This window comes from Thamnophis sirtalis, unplaced genomic scaffold (assembly GCF_051295495.1).
Source record: "Thamnophis sirtalis isolate CommonGarterSnake01/CBP01778 unplaced genomic scaffold, rThaSir2_p1.2 scaffold_4, whole genome shotgun sequence".
Taxonomy (NCBI): Eukaryota; Metazoa; Chordata; class Lepidosauria; order Squamata; family Natricidae; genus Thamnophis; species Thamnophis sirtalis.
Genome location: NW_028261384.1, coordinates 20,305,685 through 20,327,020, shown reverse-complemented (window position 1 = coordinate 20,327,020; position 21,336 = coordinate 20,305,685). Strand labels below are relative to the sequence as shown.

At 39.4% G+C, this 21,336-nt stretch overlaps 1 protein-coding gene across 1 annotated transcript in view; it reads left to right on the top strand.

Annotated features, from left to right (window-relative positions):
* Positions 1-597: 597 nt before the first annotated feature.
* Positions 598-21,336, top strand: part of CCDC7 (coiled-coil domain containing 7) — a 250,515-nt gene continuing 229,776 nt past the window's right edge. Inside the window, exons 1-8 of the mRNA XM_087712546.1 lie at positions 598-831; positions 4,434-4,496; positions 9,156-9,397; positions 11,735-11,830; positions 14,164-14,250; positions 14,707-14,727; positions 14,835-14,867; positions 16,533-16,693. Of these exons, the coding sequence (XP_087568672.1) occupies positions 9,173-9,397; positions 11,735-11,830; positions 14,164-14,250; positions 14,707-14,727; positions 14,835-14,867; positions 16,533-16,693 (623 nt within the window). The 5' untranslated portion in view covers positions 598-831; positions 4,434-4,496; positions 9,156-9,172. The remainder of the gene's footprint in view (positions 832-4,433; positions 4,497-9,155; positions 9,398-11,734; positions 11,831-14,163; positions 14,251-14,706; positions 14,728-14,834; positions 14,868-16,532; positions 16,694-21,336) is intronic.

Below are 21,336 nucleotides of genomic sequence, written 5' to 3'. Positions count from 1 at the left end.
TGACTTTTTCAGGCTGATGTTCCCACCAGTTTCTTGCTGTTTTAATATTATAATTTTTGCACAAATTCCAATGGATCATTTGTGCTACTGAATTGTGCCGCAATTTATAATCATTATTTATAACAACAACAACAATAATAATAATAATAATAATTATTATTGAAAGTCTTCTCTGTATTTAGGGAATTAGGAGATTTTGATGATTAGCTGCAATTGCATTCATATTTTCTGGGGAATAAAGATCATGTAAAAGGGATTTTTAATGCTTCCCATAGGAATAGACACAATCAAAAAGATATGGAAAGAAAGCAACTGGGAAAAGGGATGCTCGCGAGATATTGTCCAACATCCTCCACACCCTAACAAATTTAATTTTCTTTTATTTGCTTACGGCACACTCCAGTAAAGGCTTCGGACTAAGCCGACTGTTTTCTTAGGATTTTTAAAACTGATCCTAAGTAAAGATATTATTCTTTTGGACTAAAGGTAAGAGATTACAACCCATTGTCAGCCAGATACCGAGCTCGGCAACCGCGCGCCCCCGCGGAACTCTCGTAGCGCTTCTGCAGGCGGAGAACTCAAGCTCCCGTTCAGAACAAACGACAGTTTATGACGCAAAGGCCGCGAGCTTCGCCGCCGCTCACAAGCTCGGAGGCTCTCCTTCCTCCGGGATAACGGCCTTTTCCTCAGAAGAAACAACAACGGGACACCCGAAGCGGCGGCTGGATAAAGTGGAGTGCGACCCGGGGGGAGATGCGGCTCCCGGGCAATTGAACAGCTTTCGGAACGCATTGACCATAAAAGGAAGGTGTAACTCGGGCCTTTGCCTAGGTGGGTCTGTAGAAGACGAGAATGATAGATTTAACTGCTGTGTTGTGTGATGCAGAACCATAGACTTAACCATAACATAGGTTAATTATGGTCTAATGTATTATCCCAGTTCTTTTGGTTCAGGAGACCGACCACACCCTAAAGGTAGACATTAGCCTATGTTAGGGGGTGTCAAAATTTCGATTTCCAAACATTAGGGGTGTTCAAAAGTTGTAACATGCCTTGGGGATGGTGAAGATATTTTGGTTTCTTTAATGTAATTTAGAGATGCTTGGTAAGTAACTTCATAAACATCAGAACTTTTTAACATTTTGTTTGTTTTACTTATTGCATTGTGCTAACTCATCTGTTGCTGGTTTATGGCTGAGTATGTTGTGCAAAATCAGGAAACTGGGATAAACAACAAACCAGAATTAATCATGCCCTATCGAGTTATGAATAGAGCTATATATTTATCTCCATCTTTGAAGTAATCTTTATATAAGAAATACACATGTATATAAATGAGAGAGCTAGACATTATGGAATCCATAGGCAAAGAGACTCTGGGCTTCTGTTTATTCTATGCCTCCAACAAACTTTGGTGTGTGTGTGTGTGTGTTGCACCTCCACAGGAATTGTCAAGAACTATTGGTACAAAGGGAAAGAGGCAGCAATGGATGGAAGGGATAAGCTACCACCATTGGGGACTGGGCACCTCCACTTCTCAGACATTTTTGAGGCTCTATTGCCACAACAGCTGCACCATCAACAGCCTCTTTGCCTCTCATTTGGATCATCTGGGAATCAAGTGTTATTGATACAAGATGGTCAGCAATTAAATAAATAAAATAAAAATAAAATTCAGTCAGTCATTCAGTCAGTTAAGACCAGAGGATGTGGTGGGGGGAAAAAAACTCTTGTATGATCTGATGGTTTCTCTCTTTTTTGTTTTGCTTTCTGATAGTGTTTCTCTGGTGATTAGTGGGGTTTTTGTCTGCTTGTGAAAGAATGAGGTGGCCATGGGGGATGGATTCTTCTGGGGAGAAGGGTCGCAAGAGCTATATGTACTGGTATGTATGTATAGCCATATATTGGAAAGGACAGGAGAGGAAGGTTCATGACACAGTGCAGAAACTCTTACATGACTGATAGCTGTGTGACCTTTTCCTTCTCCCTTTTGCCCTTGTTATTGTACCTTGAGAGGTCATTATTGAGGACTCTGCCTGAAAGTCTTCTTTTGGATCCAGAAAGCTCTACTTATTTTTGCCATGAGCTCACATATATTATTCCATGGATTGCTGATGCATGTTTTGGAGACTGAATACAGATGGTCATAAATAATATGCTATATGTCTCAGCCTACGGTGAGTTAAGCAATCCCTGATCTCCCTCTTGCAGTGCCTGGAGGCTGTTAAGGGCTAGATGGGAAGCAACAGAACGAAACTGAGCCCTGGGAAGACAGAATTGTGGCAGGTTTGTGGTTCTTTGATCTGTGGAGAATCCCTTCTCATGCTTACTTACACTCTAGTCACCTCTGGTCTTGACTATTGCAATGCGCTCTATATGGGGCTGCCCTTGAAAAATACCTGGAAGTTTCAGTTGTTACAAAATGTGACAATCCACATGGTTTTGTACAAGCCTAAATTTGCATATGTGTTACCTTTTCTATGGAAGTTTGCTTTGGCTGCCAATTTGCTGCTGGTTTCACTTTTAAAGTTCTATATGGCTCAGAACCACATTATATTAAGGTGTGCTGTCCTGCCCACTCATACACACCCCTAGTTGTGATTTAGTTAGCTTATTAATATTCTCCAGCAATTCCCTTCAACAAAAAACCCAGAACTGAATTGTCCCCATTAAGTCTAGTCATGAATAGTTCAATGTTAGTCCACAGAGCAATGGCGAAAGCATTTGAAAGTTTCTCAAACAAAATAAATCCACAAGGAAAACTTAAAACTCAGGCTTTTCGCAAAGCCGTTAAGACCTGGCTGTTCCAGCAGGCCTGGGGCTGATGAGTTCCCAGCCCCACTTGAATTTGTTGTGACTGCTGAGGAGTTTTTTAAATCTGTTTCCTGTATTGTTTTTTGTTTTGTTTGTTTTGCTTGTATTGTCCCCATTCCCTTTTGGTTTGTTAGCCGCCCTGAGTCCCTTTGGGAGTAGGGCGGCATACAAGTCTAATAAATTGAATTGAATTGAATTAAATCCACAACACAAGAGAACTCATGAGTCAAGAAAAATAGAGTTTCCAAGGCATGGTACAAATCAAGGCACGGTGTCAATGCAAAGTGACAAACACGTTGTTTCCCGCAATGCCTCTCTCTGTCTGCAATGCTAAATAGCTAGCTTGGCTTTCTTCTCACAAGTAGTCTGGCTGATCTTCTCTGGTCCTGCCTTTTCTCTGCCCTACATGTTCTTGGATGAGGTGTAGAAAGCAGGTCTTCCTCCTCATTGGCTAACTGCAACTGCATGCTTTCCCTAGTTGGAGCCTCAGTCAAATCCCTTCCAGATGGTTGTTTGGAATGATCAATTAACTCAGCTTTTGATGTGCCAAGAACTGGTTCATCTTCCCCCGAGCTGACATCTAGAGAGGTATCTAGGGAATCGTCCTGGGGAGTCATCACAGAAGGACCATCCTTCTCCAGTCAGATCTACTTGAGCCATCAGAGCGGGGAGGCAGGAAACGCCATGGGGGCCCTCTCCTAAGGAGGTCCATCTGGTGGGCCAAGAAGAAGAGTCTTTTCCATTTTCCTCCCTGTGGAACATCATCCATGTAGGGATAAGATTGGGCTCTACTTTAACACTCTTTCAAAGACCATGAAGACATAGTTAACTGGCCCCAGAGTGATTTGTGGCCACAAGTGGTTTGTTTGATTGTTGTCACTTGTGGGGGGGGGGGGCAGAGTGTTACTGCTTTTTGTATTTTTGTACTGGGATTTTATCCTTGGATAAAACCATCAGGCATGATTTCTGCTATATGGCAGCCTAGGTGATAACCAAAGCAAGCCCTAATTTGTCTTTGCAACTCTGAATAAAGCCATTCACATTTGATCACTCTTGGCTTTGCATGTCTAATAGCAGGCATGTTCATTGGAATCCCTGTGATCATCTCCTTTTCTTGGCTTTAGTTATGACAGCTGCAGGATCTGAAACTTGGAAGGAAAGATCTTGGGTTATATTCCTGACTTTGCCTAACTAAATCTCAGCAACACGTTACATCTGTAGTAATTTACCACCAAATTGTGTTTTTCTGTAGATTTATGATTTCCATCTGCCTCATCTCTTTGTAGCAATACTATAATCATTTTAATTTCTGTATATATGCCGATTCGCAGGTCTACAAATGTCATTTTGATAGCATTAGACTTAAATATAATTTATTGTTTAGGGCCCAGAGCAATTAACTTTACTCATTGATATAGTTAATTAATGGTTTACTATGAAACGTGAACTAAGACATCTAGTTAATTCAGAATATCATGATTCAGTTAATGGGCAGTGCAATATGCAATCAGCCATTAAATGAGATTCAGCCTTATTCCCTCAGCTCGTTTATCTGTTCCATAACTCCAGGGTTAGTGACCATGTGTTACTTAATCCTATTTTTTGCATTTTCTTTTAAGATTGGGAACAATTAACCTGTCTTAGAAGCAATTGAATAATTTCAAAACATTCTGCAGATGCAGGTATGTTGGTTTAAAGATAATTTTAAGGTACATATTAGCTAATTTTATATTATTTTATATTTTGTTGAGCATTCCCCTTCTGTATTAGATTAGATTATGTGTTTAGAATAAGGCTTAATATATGTTTGATGAATAAATGTATGTTAGAGTTGTGTAATGGTTATGCTGTTGATTTAAAACTGGGGAGACTTAGGTTTAATCTGCCTCTAGCCATGGAATTTTAGTAAGCAAATTTGGGTCAGTCCCTTCATAACAGTCTGGTAGCAAAATGTTTGCAAGAATCAGAGACCAAGAATTCCATAGTTCAATCCTGAGCAACATATAATATATTCTCTTCTCTTGATCCTCTTTTTTTAGGTTTTTCACTAGCAACTGTTGCAGTGAGAAAGATATTTCACTACTAAGATACGTGTTGCTTCTTTCCCCAATTAGCATCATGCTGAAAAGCCAGCTAAAAACTAAACCTCTAATTACAGCAGGCATTAATAGTTTTCCTATTTAAACTAGATGAGCAGAACACAGAAATGTGACCCTGCAACTACACACACACACACACACACACACCCCTACGTTGAATATATTGAATTAGAGCTCTCCAAAGGCAAGAAAATTTTCCACATATACAAAAAACATTAGGATCAAAAAAGGTTCATAAAAGTAGCCATGTATAATTCAAATTCTAATAATTTATCAATTACTAAATAAAGGTCATTGACAGGTATAAATAGCCAGGAACAGGAGTTGAGTTCAAAAGTTTAGTACATGCAACCTATATACAAGAATCTGATCTACTAACTATAAAGCCAAATTGGTGGTAGACAAGAGTTCATGGGGGCTGGACTTGGATCTCTTGTGGGAGCTTAGCAATTCCAAACCAATGACAAGACTAATCCCACTCTCAGGCTAAGCCTGCTCATTTCCTACATCACTCCACCCTCCAACAGGACCCCATCCCGTCTCCATGGGCTCTTCAAAACTGCACGCTCTCTCTCTCTCCTATATGGTCTCTTTGAAGTCTGAGTTCTCATGGGAACTTGATAAAGTAGTCAGTGAAGCTATCTCAATGAAAACTTCATCCCTTGTTTCTGAAGTAGGTACTCAAGCAGGCAGCAGTTGCTGGTACACGGAGATAGAGTTAGAAAAGATCTACCACCACCAATAGAGTTATGAAACCTTGTATTAGGGGTAAATCAGTAATGAAGTCTAGAGAGACTATAGGGCAGGGTTCCTCATACTTTTTAAACAGGGGTTCACTTCATGGTCCCTCAAACTGTTGGGTGGTCAGACCGGCTGGGGGTGTGTGGCTAGGTGGTCATGTGACTGGGTGGGCATGACTAGGTCATGTGATTAGGGAATGTGGCCAATTTAATAGTCCATTGAACAATGCACACAAATTAAACTTTAATTTGTTTTGGTCCTGGGGGTTTTATTTGCTTTTCTTTGCATGTTGCCTTTTCTTTTTACTAGATCATTTTTTCAGTTGTTTAGGGTCTAGTAGTTCACTTCCGAAAACTCAGTTTTGCAGCAATTCTTCTCAGCTCCAAGGAGCATGAGAAATCTCTCTCTCTCTTTCTCTCTCTCTCTCTCCCCCTCTCTATTTCTTTCTCTCTCTTTCTCTCCCCCACTCTCTTTCTCTCTCCATTTCTCTCTCCTTCTCTCACTTTGTCTTTCTGTCTCTCTGTCTGTCTCTTTCTTTCTTTCTTTCTTTCTTTCTTTCTTTCTTTCTTTCTCCCCCCTCTCTCTTTCTCTCTCTCTCTCTCTTTTTCTCTTAATGGCTTCAGTGGGCCATATGCAGCCCGTGGGCCATAGTTTGAGGACCCATGCTGTAGGGCATGGGTATGTGTGAGGAAGGTTGCAAAAGTCCTGCCAGCTTCTAATAGAGGGACTTGTCCCTTCTGCATTTATAGCAAGGGGCTACATATCCTTGATGCCCATTTCCATCTTAGGCCAACAAAAATAACATAATGTTCTATGCAGAGTTTTGAACACTCCCCCATAACCCGTCTCTCATTATCATACAAAAACTGCAAACTTTCTTCCCTGAAAGAGGGGGAACTACTATTCTGCCCTTGTGTTTCTAGACTACTCCCTCTACTGTGAATAGGAGTAGTTGCTGGGATTGCCTTGAGATTATCCATCCGACCCAAGAAAATTAAGACCTGGTGTTATTGAATTTCTCCCAACCTCTCCAAGGAATATGTGGTGCATCCAGAAATGGGAAGGCTACAATATTGTTGCTGCTACTACGATAGAATATGTTGAACTTGAGAATATTGTGGCTTGTAAGAAAAAGAATTTGGAATCAAGTGCTTTGAAACCAGGACATAATTGAATGTAAAAGTCAAAGCATGAGAAGAATGAGTTCCATTGGATTTGTCTGGGTAAAAACAGCTTGGTCTTGTTGTTGCAAAATGTGCAGATATTTGTGATCTGTACTGAACTCTATGGGAAAATGTGCATCTTCTGAAAAGTGTCTCCTTTGTCGAATGTGGATTTAACCGCTAGGAGCTCCTTGTTAAAAATGTTATATTTCCATTCTGGTAAAGTCAAAGCTCTTGAGAAAAAAATACAGAACAACAGGCATTTCTACCCCTCCCACACCTGATTTCTAATCTGAAGTATTTTTCTGAACAATAAATCTATTTGTTGTGTCAAGTTGCTGATATAGGAGTTGACAGCCAGAGTTGCTTTAACTCTTTAAATTCTGATTATTGTGTGTGAGACCAAGCAAATCTAATTCCTTTCATTTTCAATTGGATAAGCGTTTTGACTTTATATCCACAGAACAGATCAGAATAAATTTGTAGTCAATGAAATTTATCAATGAAATCAGAAAAAAACTTGGTTCATAAACCTGGAAATAACACTCCTGATCAACAGGATCATTTTGCATTCAACTTGTACCTGATGTTGAAAATTTGTGTCCCTCTTTGATGCTAATGAAATTGTAGGTATGGGCTGTTGTCATTTTCCTGGTTCTGTGATTTGCATTCAGAATGGCTCTCATTAGAACTATGGTTGGAACACATGTCTCCTCTCCTGGGAGGGTTGGAAGTGCAATCCTTGACCACATGTCCCGATTCTCTATAATAGAAACAGAGTGGTAAATTTCTGCACTTCTGCCATTTTTCTGCAGCTAGGAATTTTCTGGCTTCATCAATTTGCATAGACTCCTTTTCCCCTTATCAACTTCAATTGGTGTTAAGGGACTGAAGATTGGATATGGGAATAGAGGAGCTGTTAGCTTGTGATACTTGGAGCAAACCCTGATCTCTTCTAAATGTGAGAATTATAATGTAGATTCTGTAGATTTGATCCACTATCTGGAGGTACGCCCTGCCTGATGAGTTCATTTTCAGTTCTGCCACTGAGACGAAGTTTCCCAAATTGTATCATTAGGGAAACTTCATTCCAATTCAAATCAGCTGCAAACAATTTGAATTTTTCAATATAGAGTCTTATTCTCTGGCTGCTTTGTTGGAGCTCTTGAATTATGCATATTATGGTGTTTTCTTTGATGGGATTCCTGAATTATTTCTAAAATATGCTAGGAAGTTTTGATAGTTATCCATGATGGGACCTTGTGCTTAATCATGGGGAGTGCCGTTCTTGGAGGCTGAAGCTGTTGAATGGGCTGAGAATGAAGGATATCCATTAAAAACTTCACTGGTCTGGTGCCGATGAATAGTTTATATTTGGCAAGATATATTCTCATCTTGTTTGAATCTCCTGCAAATCACACAGGTAGACAGCTAGGGGTCCTCTGCAGCAGGGCATTGGAAACCAGCATGTGATCAAGAGCTGGCACCAGTGTTGGTGGAGGAAATTGTTGAGCTAAATTTTGCATCTGTTGAAGCATCTAGTGTATATTAGCTGCTATATTTTGTACTTTTGCACTCCTGGGGGCTGGGGGGGGGGAAATCGGCCTGTTTTTTGCTCATTTTTGCCCTCCCCAGCCCCCAGGAGCACACTGGAAGCGTCCTAAAGGCTATGTATGGCCATTTTGGGAAGGGGTCAGAGTTTCAGAAGGCCAAAAATGCTGTATTCAGTGTATAAGACGCATCCAGATTTTCAGCCTCTTTTTTGAGGGGGGAAAAGTGTGTCTTATATTCCAAAAATATAGCCTGTACTATGCTTTGTTTTATACATAGAACAAAATACAGTTATTTCAAATGTTCTAGGCTGCTTCCAACTGGAGTGCTGTTTTATATTATAGCAGGATTATTAAAAAATATAATTCTAGTTAATACTGAGCAATAGTTTCTTAGTTGCTTAAGTCCCTGCTGCTGCTGACTTAAGTTGGGTTAGATGGGATATGTGAGAGAATGACTGGTCCAAGGTCATTTAGTTGTATTCTATGCCTAAGAGATAATTAGAACTTATTTTTCCCACTTCTAGTCCAGCACCCTAACCATTACAGTACTGGTTCTCCAGGAGTGAAATTAATAAAACCATTATATTAAATAGGTTCTAAAGTATTGTTCATACAACTTGAAAACTGAAAATGAAGACATTGAAAGAGATGGTAAGTTAGATTAAACTTCCTGGAATGCAGGAAATTTATTGGGATAGTTTTGAACGTGAAAAATATAGTGCTTTATAATGTATTAAATGTTTTCAAAGTTTGGAATGAAATATTTATTATTTGTTTTTGAAAAGATTATATAACCAACACAATGATTGCAACAAAACTAAAACAAAAAACAATTGACAAGTCACCTCTGGGAACAAGGAAGAAAGGAGGAAAGCAAAACAGATATGAAGCTAACCCAATGGTTTTAATGCCTGCAACTCCCAAAGAAACCATTACACAATATTCTCTGGGTCTTACCACAGGAAACAAAGATAGAATGTTTGATGAAATGGATATGCTTAGGAATATTACAACAAATCTAAATGAGGTAGGTTAATCATTAACATTGTTTATTATTCCATTTTTATCCCTTGTTTGTATGTAATTGAATCAAGGCAGTGAATGTACTTAATTCTACAGTATCTTACTTTACTCACAAGTACAACTCTGCAAATAGATAACTCTTTTTGAAAATTAATGTACTTTTTCAAGGAACTTAAGGGAATTAAATATCAGGGAAGCATGTATTTAGATAAATGTGTTATTCAGGATAGCTAAACAAAAGATTATGATTTTAAGGAGGCTCCATTTATTTGTGGAGTTTGTGAAGCCTCCTTAAAAATTAGGGGAAAAAAACATTTGCCCTATAGTCTCAGACAAATACTACTTGCTAGGAGAAGAGCATGAGGTTGCTATGAGACAGATTGCTTCTACAAAAAAGCTGAGCTTCATATAGTATTGGCGAAGCTCCTCTGCAAAAAATATAAAGGTAAATTTGATGCTGCTGGGCCCTGGAATAGGGTGGATAGTGGGCTGAATCCTGCAAGTTCTTTGGGTGGCTGGATTTAAAGAAAGCCTCAACCTACAGGCTGTAACTACTCTCCATGTGTCAGCCACTTCTGCTGACTAGATTTAGGCTCCATTGACAGAATAGTGAACTTGGCCTATAGGCTGCAACTGCCTTTCATGTGCTGGTTGCTTCTGTTGACTGGCTTCAGGTTTAGACCTGTGGAACACTGAGGGCCAGGAAGCAGAACACTGGGTGCCTCAGAGATGAGGAAGCCTTGAAAGGCCTAGAGAGGTTTGCAGAAGTGTGGTAGGGTCTGGGCCTGTGGTAGGCCTCCAAGGGCCTCCCCCATCCCTATGGCACCCCACGTTTCACCTAATGACCCACACATTTATTTAATGATTGTGTTGGGGAGAGCAGGGATAGGGGGTTGTTAAATGAGATGCTTCACTTAACAGCGATCATGACATGTGATTGTAATGGGCAGGCTTCATTATGGTCATAAGTTGATGACTACCTGTATATTTAAAAAGGTCACATTGTAGAAGATGCACATGTTTACATAATAAAGATCAGTGTATGCTTTGGTTTGATTAATGGATTTTTCTCTTAAAATGAACAAAGGTATTGCCAGAGAATATGACAATTAAAAGGATTTGCCAGACTTATTTAATACAAATATTCTTTTTTGCTGAATCTTCATTTTCTTGCCAAAATCCAACAGCTCTCCATGCAGATTGAGAGTTATTTATTACTTATTAAATTTATTTGCCACCTACCTCACCATGGGGCTATTCTAGTGGGCTTACAACAATAAAAGAAAGAAATGAAAGAGTGTAAACAGAACAGACGTAAAATAACAGAACAACAAATGAAATTAAAGAGAATGTTTGAACAATGAAGTTTATAACTACTATATTGAAAAGTCATCTTTGGTTCCAATTGAGAATGCAGCAAATAATTGGAAAGTAAATCACATAATACTTGAATAATGACAATTACTTAATTTAATGTACATTTTCCAGAATGTTTTATCTCTCTAATGTAAAGGCAGATCACAGCAGATGACACTATGCAGTTGGTCTGAAAAAAAGAAAAGAAAGGTGGTTTAAATGAACAGGAATTCTTTAAAAATCTGAAAGTTGTAACTCAGTGGTGTCAAACTCGCATCGTCATAGCGGCATCATGTGAGGTATTGGGACTTTTTCTCCCTTCACTAAACTGGGTGTGGGCATGGCAGGTGCGTGACGCATTCAGCCTGTGGGCAGGTAGTTTGACACCCATGTTGTAAGTGAACAGAGTAATTGAAAAAGAGATTACAAAAACAAAAAGAAAAGAACACGGAGCTTGATTATTTGATTATCACCCAGTGACATCTAATTATCCCATATGGGATAGCAGAAAAGGTGTTATCTCAAAAAGAAGGTAACTGTACTATTTGTGAATGATAGTGGTCTCCTGATGACTAAATTAATGTGTTGTTTTAATATTTTCTTTGTGTGGTGGTTTCATTCTGGTTTTTTTTGGGGGGGGGGTATTGTTCATGTTTTAATTGTAAGCTACCCAGAGTCACAAATGTAAGATTTGTATATAAACTAAATAAAGAAGTAAATGCTAAGCACCCTTGGATCATTGTCAAAAAAACCTGATAAGTATATTTTGTCATCAGTGATCAACCTTGAGGAGGCAGTCTTTCTTTTATAATGTTATAAGTTCTGAAAACTACAGGTTATTGAACACAAATGCATAAAAGTTACTAAAACTGAAGGAAAAGAGAAATCTATTAGATAAGACTTAATGATCTAGGTTTGTAACATTAGGAAAATAGGAAGCATTGCCAATGAGAGATTAGAACATTATTTGAATTTTTTTTTGCAGATTGTACATACAATGGAAGGTGTCTATAGAAAGGAAAGTCAAGATAAAGAAAGAAAAGAGGAGGAGGAGGAGGAAGAGGAAGAAGAAGAAATGCCTGTAAATAACAAGATATCCTTAAATAGGCCTCATTTTATCATGTGATGTTGGTTTTAGACTAAACACATATTAATGAGCAGTAACAAAAGATGTAATACAGGTAGTTCTTGTTTAACAATCACAATTGAGACCAGTAACTTGGTCATTAAGTGAAGTGGGTGCTAAATGAAACCACACTTTTACTTATGACATTATTTTGTCGTTCCTTTGTTTTATCTGCAAAGGTTATAAATTAGAGGATTGGTGGCAAAAGTATTTTTTCATCACTATTGAATGGTCACTATTAAATGGTCAGTTGCTAAATGAGGACCAGTAATAATTTGTTCTGAATTAATATATTGTGAAATTATGCATAACTACAATTAATGTTAAGTTCCTTGATTTCAGCCACTCGCAATCTAAATTCTGGGCTCTGTTGTGCTTATAAGTTGAAAACTACCTGTACTACCATAGGTAGTACAGGTAGTAAGGGTATTCTTGAAGACAATTCAGAAGCTATAAATGGTGCAGAATATAGCAATCAGTTTTATGACTGGTTTAGCAGTATAATACTTGTTCTACAGGAACTGTATATATTACCAGTAGAACTTTATTTCAAACTTCAAGTGAATACCATGTTTCTCCGAAAATACGACCTGTCCTGAAACTAAAGCCTTGCCACATTTTTCACATGGGAAAAATATAAGCCCACCCCTGAAAATAAGCCCCCTGGACAATCCCGTCCCTCCGCCCAGGCAGAGCACCGCTCGCCAACCTAGAGGTATCCCGAAGGCGCCAAGCTGCGGAACGAGGTGGGGTGCAAAAGCGCTCACATTGCTTGGTGCTTTCGGGGTACCTCTAAGTCGTTCAGCGGCGCTGTGCCCAGCTGAAGAGGGGGGGTTGCTGGGCATCTGCTCTCTTGCGAGCGGCCTCCCGAAGAGTCGGGCACAACCTCAGGGTCGAATGACTGTGTTGTGCTGTTGCAACAGCAACACAACAGCCATAAGGTGACCATGCTTGCGAGCAGCCACCCAGCAACCCCCCTTTCCAGCCAGGCATAGCGCCGCTGACTGATCCAGCGGTACCCGGAAGGCACCAAGCAACACAAGCGCCTGTTTGCCGCTCTCCGCCTCCTGTGGCTCGGCACCTTCGGAATGCCTCTAGGTGAGTGAATGAGGCTCTGCATGGCTGGAGAGGAGGGTTGCGTGAGCGGCTTTTCCACTCCCCACTCGCACGACTTGCAGGCTCACGATGCCCTTGGCTAATTCTATAGTACCTGCAGAGCCGCCTGCCACTTGGGGTTTTTTTTTCGTCTTTCAAAGCACGGACAATGGATGCCGCTCTGGGACACACTTTATGGTTGTTCGCTCTGCAGCCCACAACCATAGAGCGTACTCCCAGAGCGGTATCCGTCCTCCGAGCTTTGAAAGCCAGAAAAAACCCAAGCGGCGGGCAGCGCCAGCAGCAGAGATGCCCTGACTCTGCAGATACTGTTAGCCAAGGGCATCGTGAGCCTTCGAGTCATGTGAGTGGGGAGCGGAAAAGCCGCTTGCGCAACCCCCCCCCTCCAGCCATGCAGAGCCCCATTCACTCACCTAGGAGCATTCCAAAGACACTGAGCCACGGGAGGCAGAGGGTGGCGAACAGGTGCTCGCGTTGCTTGGTGACTTCTGGTTATCGCTAGATTGGTCAGCGGCATTGTGCCCGGCAGGGAAGGGGGGTTGTTGGGCAGCTGTTGGGGGTGTGGTCACTTAATGGCTGCTGTATTGCTGCTGCGACAGTGCAACACAGCCATTCGGCCCTGACGCTGTGCCCGGCTCTTCGGGAGCCCGGTCTCAAGGGAGCAGCTGCCCGGCAACCCAAAAACAATAAGCCCTCCCCTTTAATAAGCCGAAGGCCATATTTTGTGGGTCAAAAAAATAAGACCCTGTCGTATTTTCGGGGAAACACGGTAATACTTATAAAACCTCTTAGATTGGATCCCTGTTATCAGCAAGATTGTTTTCTTCATGTAGAATCTACCTAATCTATATGTGCTAAGTGAGATCTTTGCTAGCTGACTAAAAAAAATCAGGAGGTCTGGAATCTAGAAATTAAGCTCATCAGCCCCCTATGAAGCAACTGGAACCTACCATTTCAGTTTACATAGGGTTGTATCCTAGCTAATATTTTCATTCTTAATTTATATAAGTAAATGAGGACTAGTAATGTCATTACTTCATTTAAATGATAAAACTTGCAACTTTATTTTAAAAATAATAATTGTAATAAGATTATTACAAATCTCAGAAATAGTATTCCCTAGCAATATTTCTAAAATAAAAATACTGTATGTATATTTTTCTCATTGGAAGGAAGATTATGAAGATATGACTTCTTTCCTGATATGTTGTTCACAACTTAGGACACAATTGGAAAATGCAGTTCGTGAAGAAAAGCAAGTATGTATAATGTTTATTGTACTGCATAAGATTTTATTTACTGTTAATTGTCATATTTTGTTACAGTAGAAAAAATTCAGCTATAGTGTACATAATAATTTCCACTTTCTTTGGAAATTTAGAATAGATCAAGGACAATTTCATTGTTACAGTATTGTCATCAGTTGTATTTTTGCTTGCTGTAGGCTCTAAAATGAGCAGCTTTCTGTTTCAATAATATGGTAAGCACATGGTAAATCCCTTCCTCCATTGCAAAAATACAAAGATCAACCTAGCAAAAAAATCTAGTAAGAGAAACCTTTTCCTGCTCAAGCTGACATAAGGAGGCATGATTTGGAAATCTAAACATTTCTCACTTTGTTACTTTGTATTACAATTTTTATATAATAAAATTGATGGTGATTTATAATATATATATTATATTATAAATATATAAAAATATATTTTCTTTCTTAGATATTAGAGTCATTGCTTAAGGTAAGAAATTTTTGATATGTATCTTTAAAATCTTTAAAATATGTTTTATTTTGAAAAAATGTAATCTGTTAATATCTAATTTTATTTTATTTTATTTTTTTCTCAAGTGGTTTGAAAGGGAAGTCCATGAGATGGAAGAGGTAAACCTAGAATTTTGATTGTTAAGGTCTAACACAACTATTTAGAAATATGTGGTAACCATGTGAATTGTATTTTTATATATTCTACTGTTTCTTTATGTTTAATTTTAGAATAAATAAAAGGACACAATATAAGGCTTAGCTTTTTTTATGTGAGCAGGTACAACAGACATTTGGGATTAATCTTAATATAATTAAAAGTATTTCTATAATAATAGCTAATTACAATATATGAAAAAATCTCAAAACAAAAATGAATTATTTTCATTGTCCCTTGATTCATAGCCCTCAAAACAATTTCTTAGTATTTGGCTATAATTCACTGAATCTTCCAAGGACCACACTTATTTGAAGCATACTTTCCACCACTCTGTACCATCAATCGGCCAAATTCCATTCGTTCTAACTCACTTATTAGGGTTACTCTAGCTATTACATAAGCTCTTCTTTCCACTCCAGTGTCTCTTTCTCACCAACAACCCCATAAAATATTTTTACTTTTCCCACTTATCATTTCTTGCTGCTCCTGTCTCCCACTGAGGGGGAGATTACAACACTTGTGTCTAGTTACAATTGTAATAACCAAACAGACATGAACAAATTCAGATATAAATTTCTCTCCATGACTTTTCTATGCCTACAGCATGGAAAATATTCTATATTATTCTGGAGCATCTAAAGTTGCTCTGTGCTGGCCAGGCCCAAAGGATCCCCAAACTGGCTACCTTCTTGCATGTAGTTTGATTTATCACAATTGTAGTGTTAGTGCCTTTTCCAACGGCAGTGGGATGCTCTGGTCCATTATCCCACCTCTCCGATTGCCTATTACAGTAGAAAACAATCACATTCCATAAAAATAACCACCTGTTTTTTTATCCAGCTTGGCATATCCTGGCCAATCCAAAATAACATTTTCCCACTTCATATCAGTCTCATTCTCATTATTAGTAAAGTATATTTTCTAGTTCATTTTAAGAAATTGATCTGTTTATGCTTAGTGGGTTGGTAGATGATTTATTAAAAATGCATTAATTTTGCTTTCAGGTAAATGCAAGATTTTAATTATTATTATAAATAATTTAAAGTTTGAAAGTTTGCTTTTATATTATAAGTAGTCCTTGAGTTATGACCACCGTTGAGCCCAACATTTCTGTTGCTAAGTGAGACATTTGTGAAGTGAGTTTTGCTCCATTTTATGACCTTTTTTGCCACAGTTAAATGAATCACGGCAATTGTTAATTGGTAACATGGTTGTTAAATGAATCTGGCTTCTCTATTGACTTTGCTTGTCAGAAGGTTGCAAAATATGATCACATGGCCCCGGGACACTACAACTGTTATAAATATGAGTCAGTTGCTAAGCGTCTGAATTTTGTGTCACGTGATCGTGGGGATATGCAATGGTCGTAAGTATGAAAACCAGTCATAATTCACTTTTTTCAGTGCTGTTGTAATTTCTAACAGTCATTAAACAAACAGTGGTACATCGAGAACTCCCTTTATATATTTTACAAAAGTTAATATTGTATAGGCAGTTCTGCTATAATGATATACCAAGTACATTATTTGAAAGTGAATGTGATGCTTTTTTTCAAGCTAATTGAGAAAATCTCTGTTAATGTACAACATATTATTTTAATACTTCGTTATCTAACTATATTTCAGTTAGGTGAGGAAGAAATTATCCCAGACTGGCAAGTTCCTCTAGCAGATAAAAGCATAACAAATAATATCAATCAGTTACTGAATCGCATTCAAAGACTTGAAGAACTAAAAGGCCGTGTTCAAGAACTACCCAAACTTATCCAGTTTTCTATACCTAAACAGTAAGAATGCCATGAAACAGACTTATGTTTAAGAAATTATGATATCAATAATATAAAATATGTTTATTATAAAGATAGTTATAAAGATTATTATAAATCAACATATACAAAGTATAATATTTTGTTTTCTAGGCACTGCCACAGTATATTTCCTTCATAATTTAATTGTATAATTATTATATTAAAATTTCCCTAATAAACAAATGCTTAATATAAATTGTTTTGTTCATTGTTTCTCTGACTTCTACAAGTAATAGGGAAATTAAAGGGGAAGCATTGTTCTTTGCAAGAATGAAATACCAATGATGCATAGCTTGCAGGGTTTTATGCACACACACACACACACACACACACACACACACACACACACACACACACACACACACAGAGCGAGAGAGAGAGAGAGAGAGAGAGAGAGAAGTTGCAATTACTTGTCATTGCAAGCCTCTAATGTTATTCACAATAAGTCTGAGTTTGCAAAATCAAGAGGCAAAGTGAAAGGCAAATGCAAAGTCCAAGGGCAAGGCACAAGTCCGCAGGTTCACACACAAAGTTCAAAGTTTAGGCACAGTCCAAAGTCCAACCACAGTAACTAAAGCCAAGGTCCAAGTTCAGAATCCAAATCAAATCCAAGGTCCAATCACAAGGTCAGCAAACAAGGCATAGGTCCGGAATCATGAAAGCAGGAATCAAAAAGTTGAAGTACAAGCACATGTGGTTGTTTGCTACATCGCTTTGCTCCATGCACCAGTTAAGTAGCCACCAGTCAGTGCAGCTCATTACGATGGGTGTGGCCACCTCTTTGCAAGTAGCCTTGCCAACCACTGCTATGGCTGCCTCCTTTTGGCCCTGCATTGCCTGGATCTATGAGGGAGGCAGTTCCTCATCCTCACTAACTGATTGCAGCTGTGCCCCTTCTCTGCCTTGTGCTTCTCACTAGTCATCTGATCTTCCTGACTGCAGCTGCATCTGTTCTCTTTTCTTTTCAGCCAGGTTCATCCAATTGCCCCTCTGACAGCGTTTCTGAAATTCCTGGCTTCTCTTCCTCCTCTTGCCAATCCACTCCTGGTACAGAGCCCTGCATCTTCCTGATTGTGCTGTCCCACTCATACACACACATGCATGTAATCATAGTTTAATTGGCTTACACAAGCAGACTAATGCTAGTCCACAAAGCAATGGCCAATGAGCTCACAATGCACTTGAAAGTTTCCCAATCAAAATAAATGCACCAGGCAAAATTAAATCCACAATACAAGAGGGTTCATGAGGCAAGAAAGGTTTAGAGTTCATAAGGCCCGATCCAAGTAAAGGCAAAGTGTCAATCTAAAGTAAGTCAGGAATCACAATGACCAGAAAAGGTATGCCTAGGAAATGAACTCATTCTAAATAACTAGCTTTTGGTGCAGCCGATAAAGAAGGGTAATGCTTTATCCTTAAGAGTAATCTGGCTGACTGCTACTGCCTTTTCTCTGCACTATGTGTTCTTGGATCAGGTGCAGAAGGCTTTTCCTCTTCCTCATCCCTGACTGGCTGTAGCTGCATGCTTTCTCCATCTGATGCCTCAGGTATATACTGCTGTAGTTGTGCTTCAACCAAATCACTCTCAGGCGGTTGCTTGGAGCCATTGACCAATTCCCCTCCTGATGTGCCAGGAACTGATTCATCCTCCCCCAAGCTGACATCTGGGGAAGCATCTGAGAGAGGCATCACACTGATGCTGCACTGTGCCCCACTCTGATATCCTGAGAGCCAGTTTTCCCTGCTCTGAGGAAGCGTAGCATAACATAGCATAGCATAGCATAGCATAGCATAGCATAGCATAGCATAGCATAGCATAGCATAGCATAGCATAGCATAGCATAGCATAGATTTATAAAGTAACCCATATTCCAGAATTGAAAATAATTTGTTTAGCAACAATGTGATGATTAATAATTTTGACTACTTTCTTAGTTTATTTTTTTATTTTAAACATATAAACACATCAACAAAAACAAACACATAACTTAAAACAACATAGGAACAAGAAGTTCCATCATATATCATGCAGCAGTTCTGTATCTGTTTCTTTACAGTTAGTGTTTTCCCTTCTATACATTTCTATCTTGCATTCATGGTCTCCTCATTCATTATCCATTTTTATGTACAATTCTATATTTATTTATACTTAGCTATTTATAACAAAATATTGTTTACCTATATTGTGTTTTATATTCTTACTGTTATTTATTCTGTTACATACAATTATAGGTATACATTCACATAGTTATTCTTTTTCTTTGCCATTCTTATACTTTTGTTATTCCATTTAACAGGTTATAATATACGGTTTGAGTTGCTTTGTTTACCATCCCTAGTGCCTGTTGTAACACCACCTTATTTTCCCTTTCTTTTCTCCCTCCCTTCCTTCTCTACTTCCTTTCTTCTTCCTCTCCTTCCCCTTCTTTCTTCCCTTACCTCTCCCCTACTCCTACCCTTTCTCTTCCCCTTCCTGCCCTCTCTCGTTCTCTTTCTCTCCCTTCCTCCTCTCCTTTCCCTTCCTTCTTCCCTCCCTTCTCTACTTCCTTCCTCCTCTCCTTCCTTCTTCCCTCCCTTTCTTTTTCTATTGTTATAGGTGTCTCTTTCAAATCTCAGTTTATTTTTTCTTGGGGATGGTATTTCCACAAACCCATATAGTTTTGTATCATTTCTACAGTCTATATGCCAGCCATCATCCTGATTTGATGGCTTATTCCAAGTAATTCAGTCTGACTACTTTAATTTTCTGTGCTAATTCCTTTTGAGTTATTAAATTGGTCTGCCCTCTCATTTGGTTCTATTTTAATTTCGTCTACTTGATTATGTAGCCCAGATGAAATCCAAGCCCTGTCAATTCTTACTTCCTGTATACAGGCTATATCTATTTTCAATTTCTTAAGTTTATTAAATATCTGGACTCTTTTTTTTGGGGGGTGCATTCAGTCCATTCAAGTTTATCGAGATAATTGTTATTTTTTGATCCATCATTAACTGGCGTTGTTGTTTTTTTTACTTCTAGTTTGTATCTGACTTTTCCCTCTCACGCCTTCGTTCTCTGCTCTCTGTCTTTCTTTCCTCTGTTCTTCTCTCCTATTTCTTTCCTTGTCACCTAATGTTTCTTCCTCTCGACCCCTACTTTCTAGTCCCTCTTTACTTCTTTGTTCTTCTTCCGCTTTGCTATATTCTTCATAGAATTTCTGTGCTTCTTCTGTATTCTCTATCTCATATCTTTTTCCTTGCCAAGATATCAGAACCTCTTCTGGTACCAACCATGTGTACATTGTTATATTTTTGTTTAACTGGTTTGTTAAAAATTGGTACTGCCTACATTGTTCCCGAATTCTCTGTGGAATCTGTTTAAGCGTGATCAACTAACTCTTTTCCCTGTCGTCTCTTCTCTATTTTTTTTGTACACTTCATCTCTCGTTGTTTTTTTAGCAAATCTTACATGCACTTCTCTCAGGAGTCTATGTCTCCTGGCATAGTTAGTATGCACCCAATAAGCTTCATCGACTTCTCCTCTCAACTCTTGTTCTTTTCTTTGGAGAATTTCAGTGAAGATTTCAGTCATATTTCTTTTTGAGTTTCAAGTTTAATAAAATTTGTATGCCGTCCACTCCCATTGGGACTCTGGGCGGCTCACAACAAGACAAAAGAAACATTTAAAATTTAAAAATAGAAAATACAATATTAAAATTCCACATCATCCATTCCATCTAAGCGAGGCTGATATCAATCAACAGCCCCAAGCCTGCCGGAACAGCCAGGTCTTGACGGCTTTACAGAAGGCCGGGAGAGTGGTAAGGGTCCGGATCTCAACTGGTAGATCATTCCACCGGGCTGGCGCAGCAACAGAGAAGACCCTCCCCCGGGGGGCCGCCAGCCGGCATTGTCTGGTTGATGGCACCCGGAGGAGGCCCAACGTATGCGATCTTGTTGGTCATTGGGAGGTAAATGGCAGGAGGCAGTCTCTCAGGTAGCCAGGTCTTAAACCATGTAGGGCTTTAAAAGTAACGACTAGCACCTTGAAGCGCGTCCGGAGACCAATGGGGAGCCAGTGCAGCTCGTGGAGGATAGGTGTAACATGGGTGTATCTAGATACACCCCATATCACTTGCACGGCTGCATTCTGGACCAACTGTAGTCTTCAAACACTCTTCAGGGGCAGCCCCATGTAGAGCGTGTTACAGTAATCCATTCTTGAGGTGACGAGGGCACGAGTGACTATTCGAAGTGCCTCCCGGTCCAGGTAGGGCCGCAATTGGTGCACCAGGCGAACCTGGGTGAAAGCCCCCCTGGTCGCAGCCGATAGATGGTGCTCTAATGTCAGCTGTGGGTCCAGGAGGAAACCCAAATTGCGGGCCCTCTTTGAGGGGTGTATAATTTCACCCCCCAGGCTAAGAGGTGGAATGTCTGGACTAACCTTGGGAGGCAACATCAATAGCCACTCGGTCTTATCTGGATTGAGTGCAAGCTTGTTCGCTCCCATCCAGACCCTGACAGCCTCCAGGCACTGGAACATCACTTCCACTGCTTTGCTGAGTTGGCACGGGGCGGACAGATACAATTGAGTATCATCCGCATATTGATGATATTTGATCCCATGCCGGCATATGATCTCA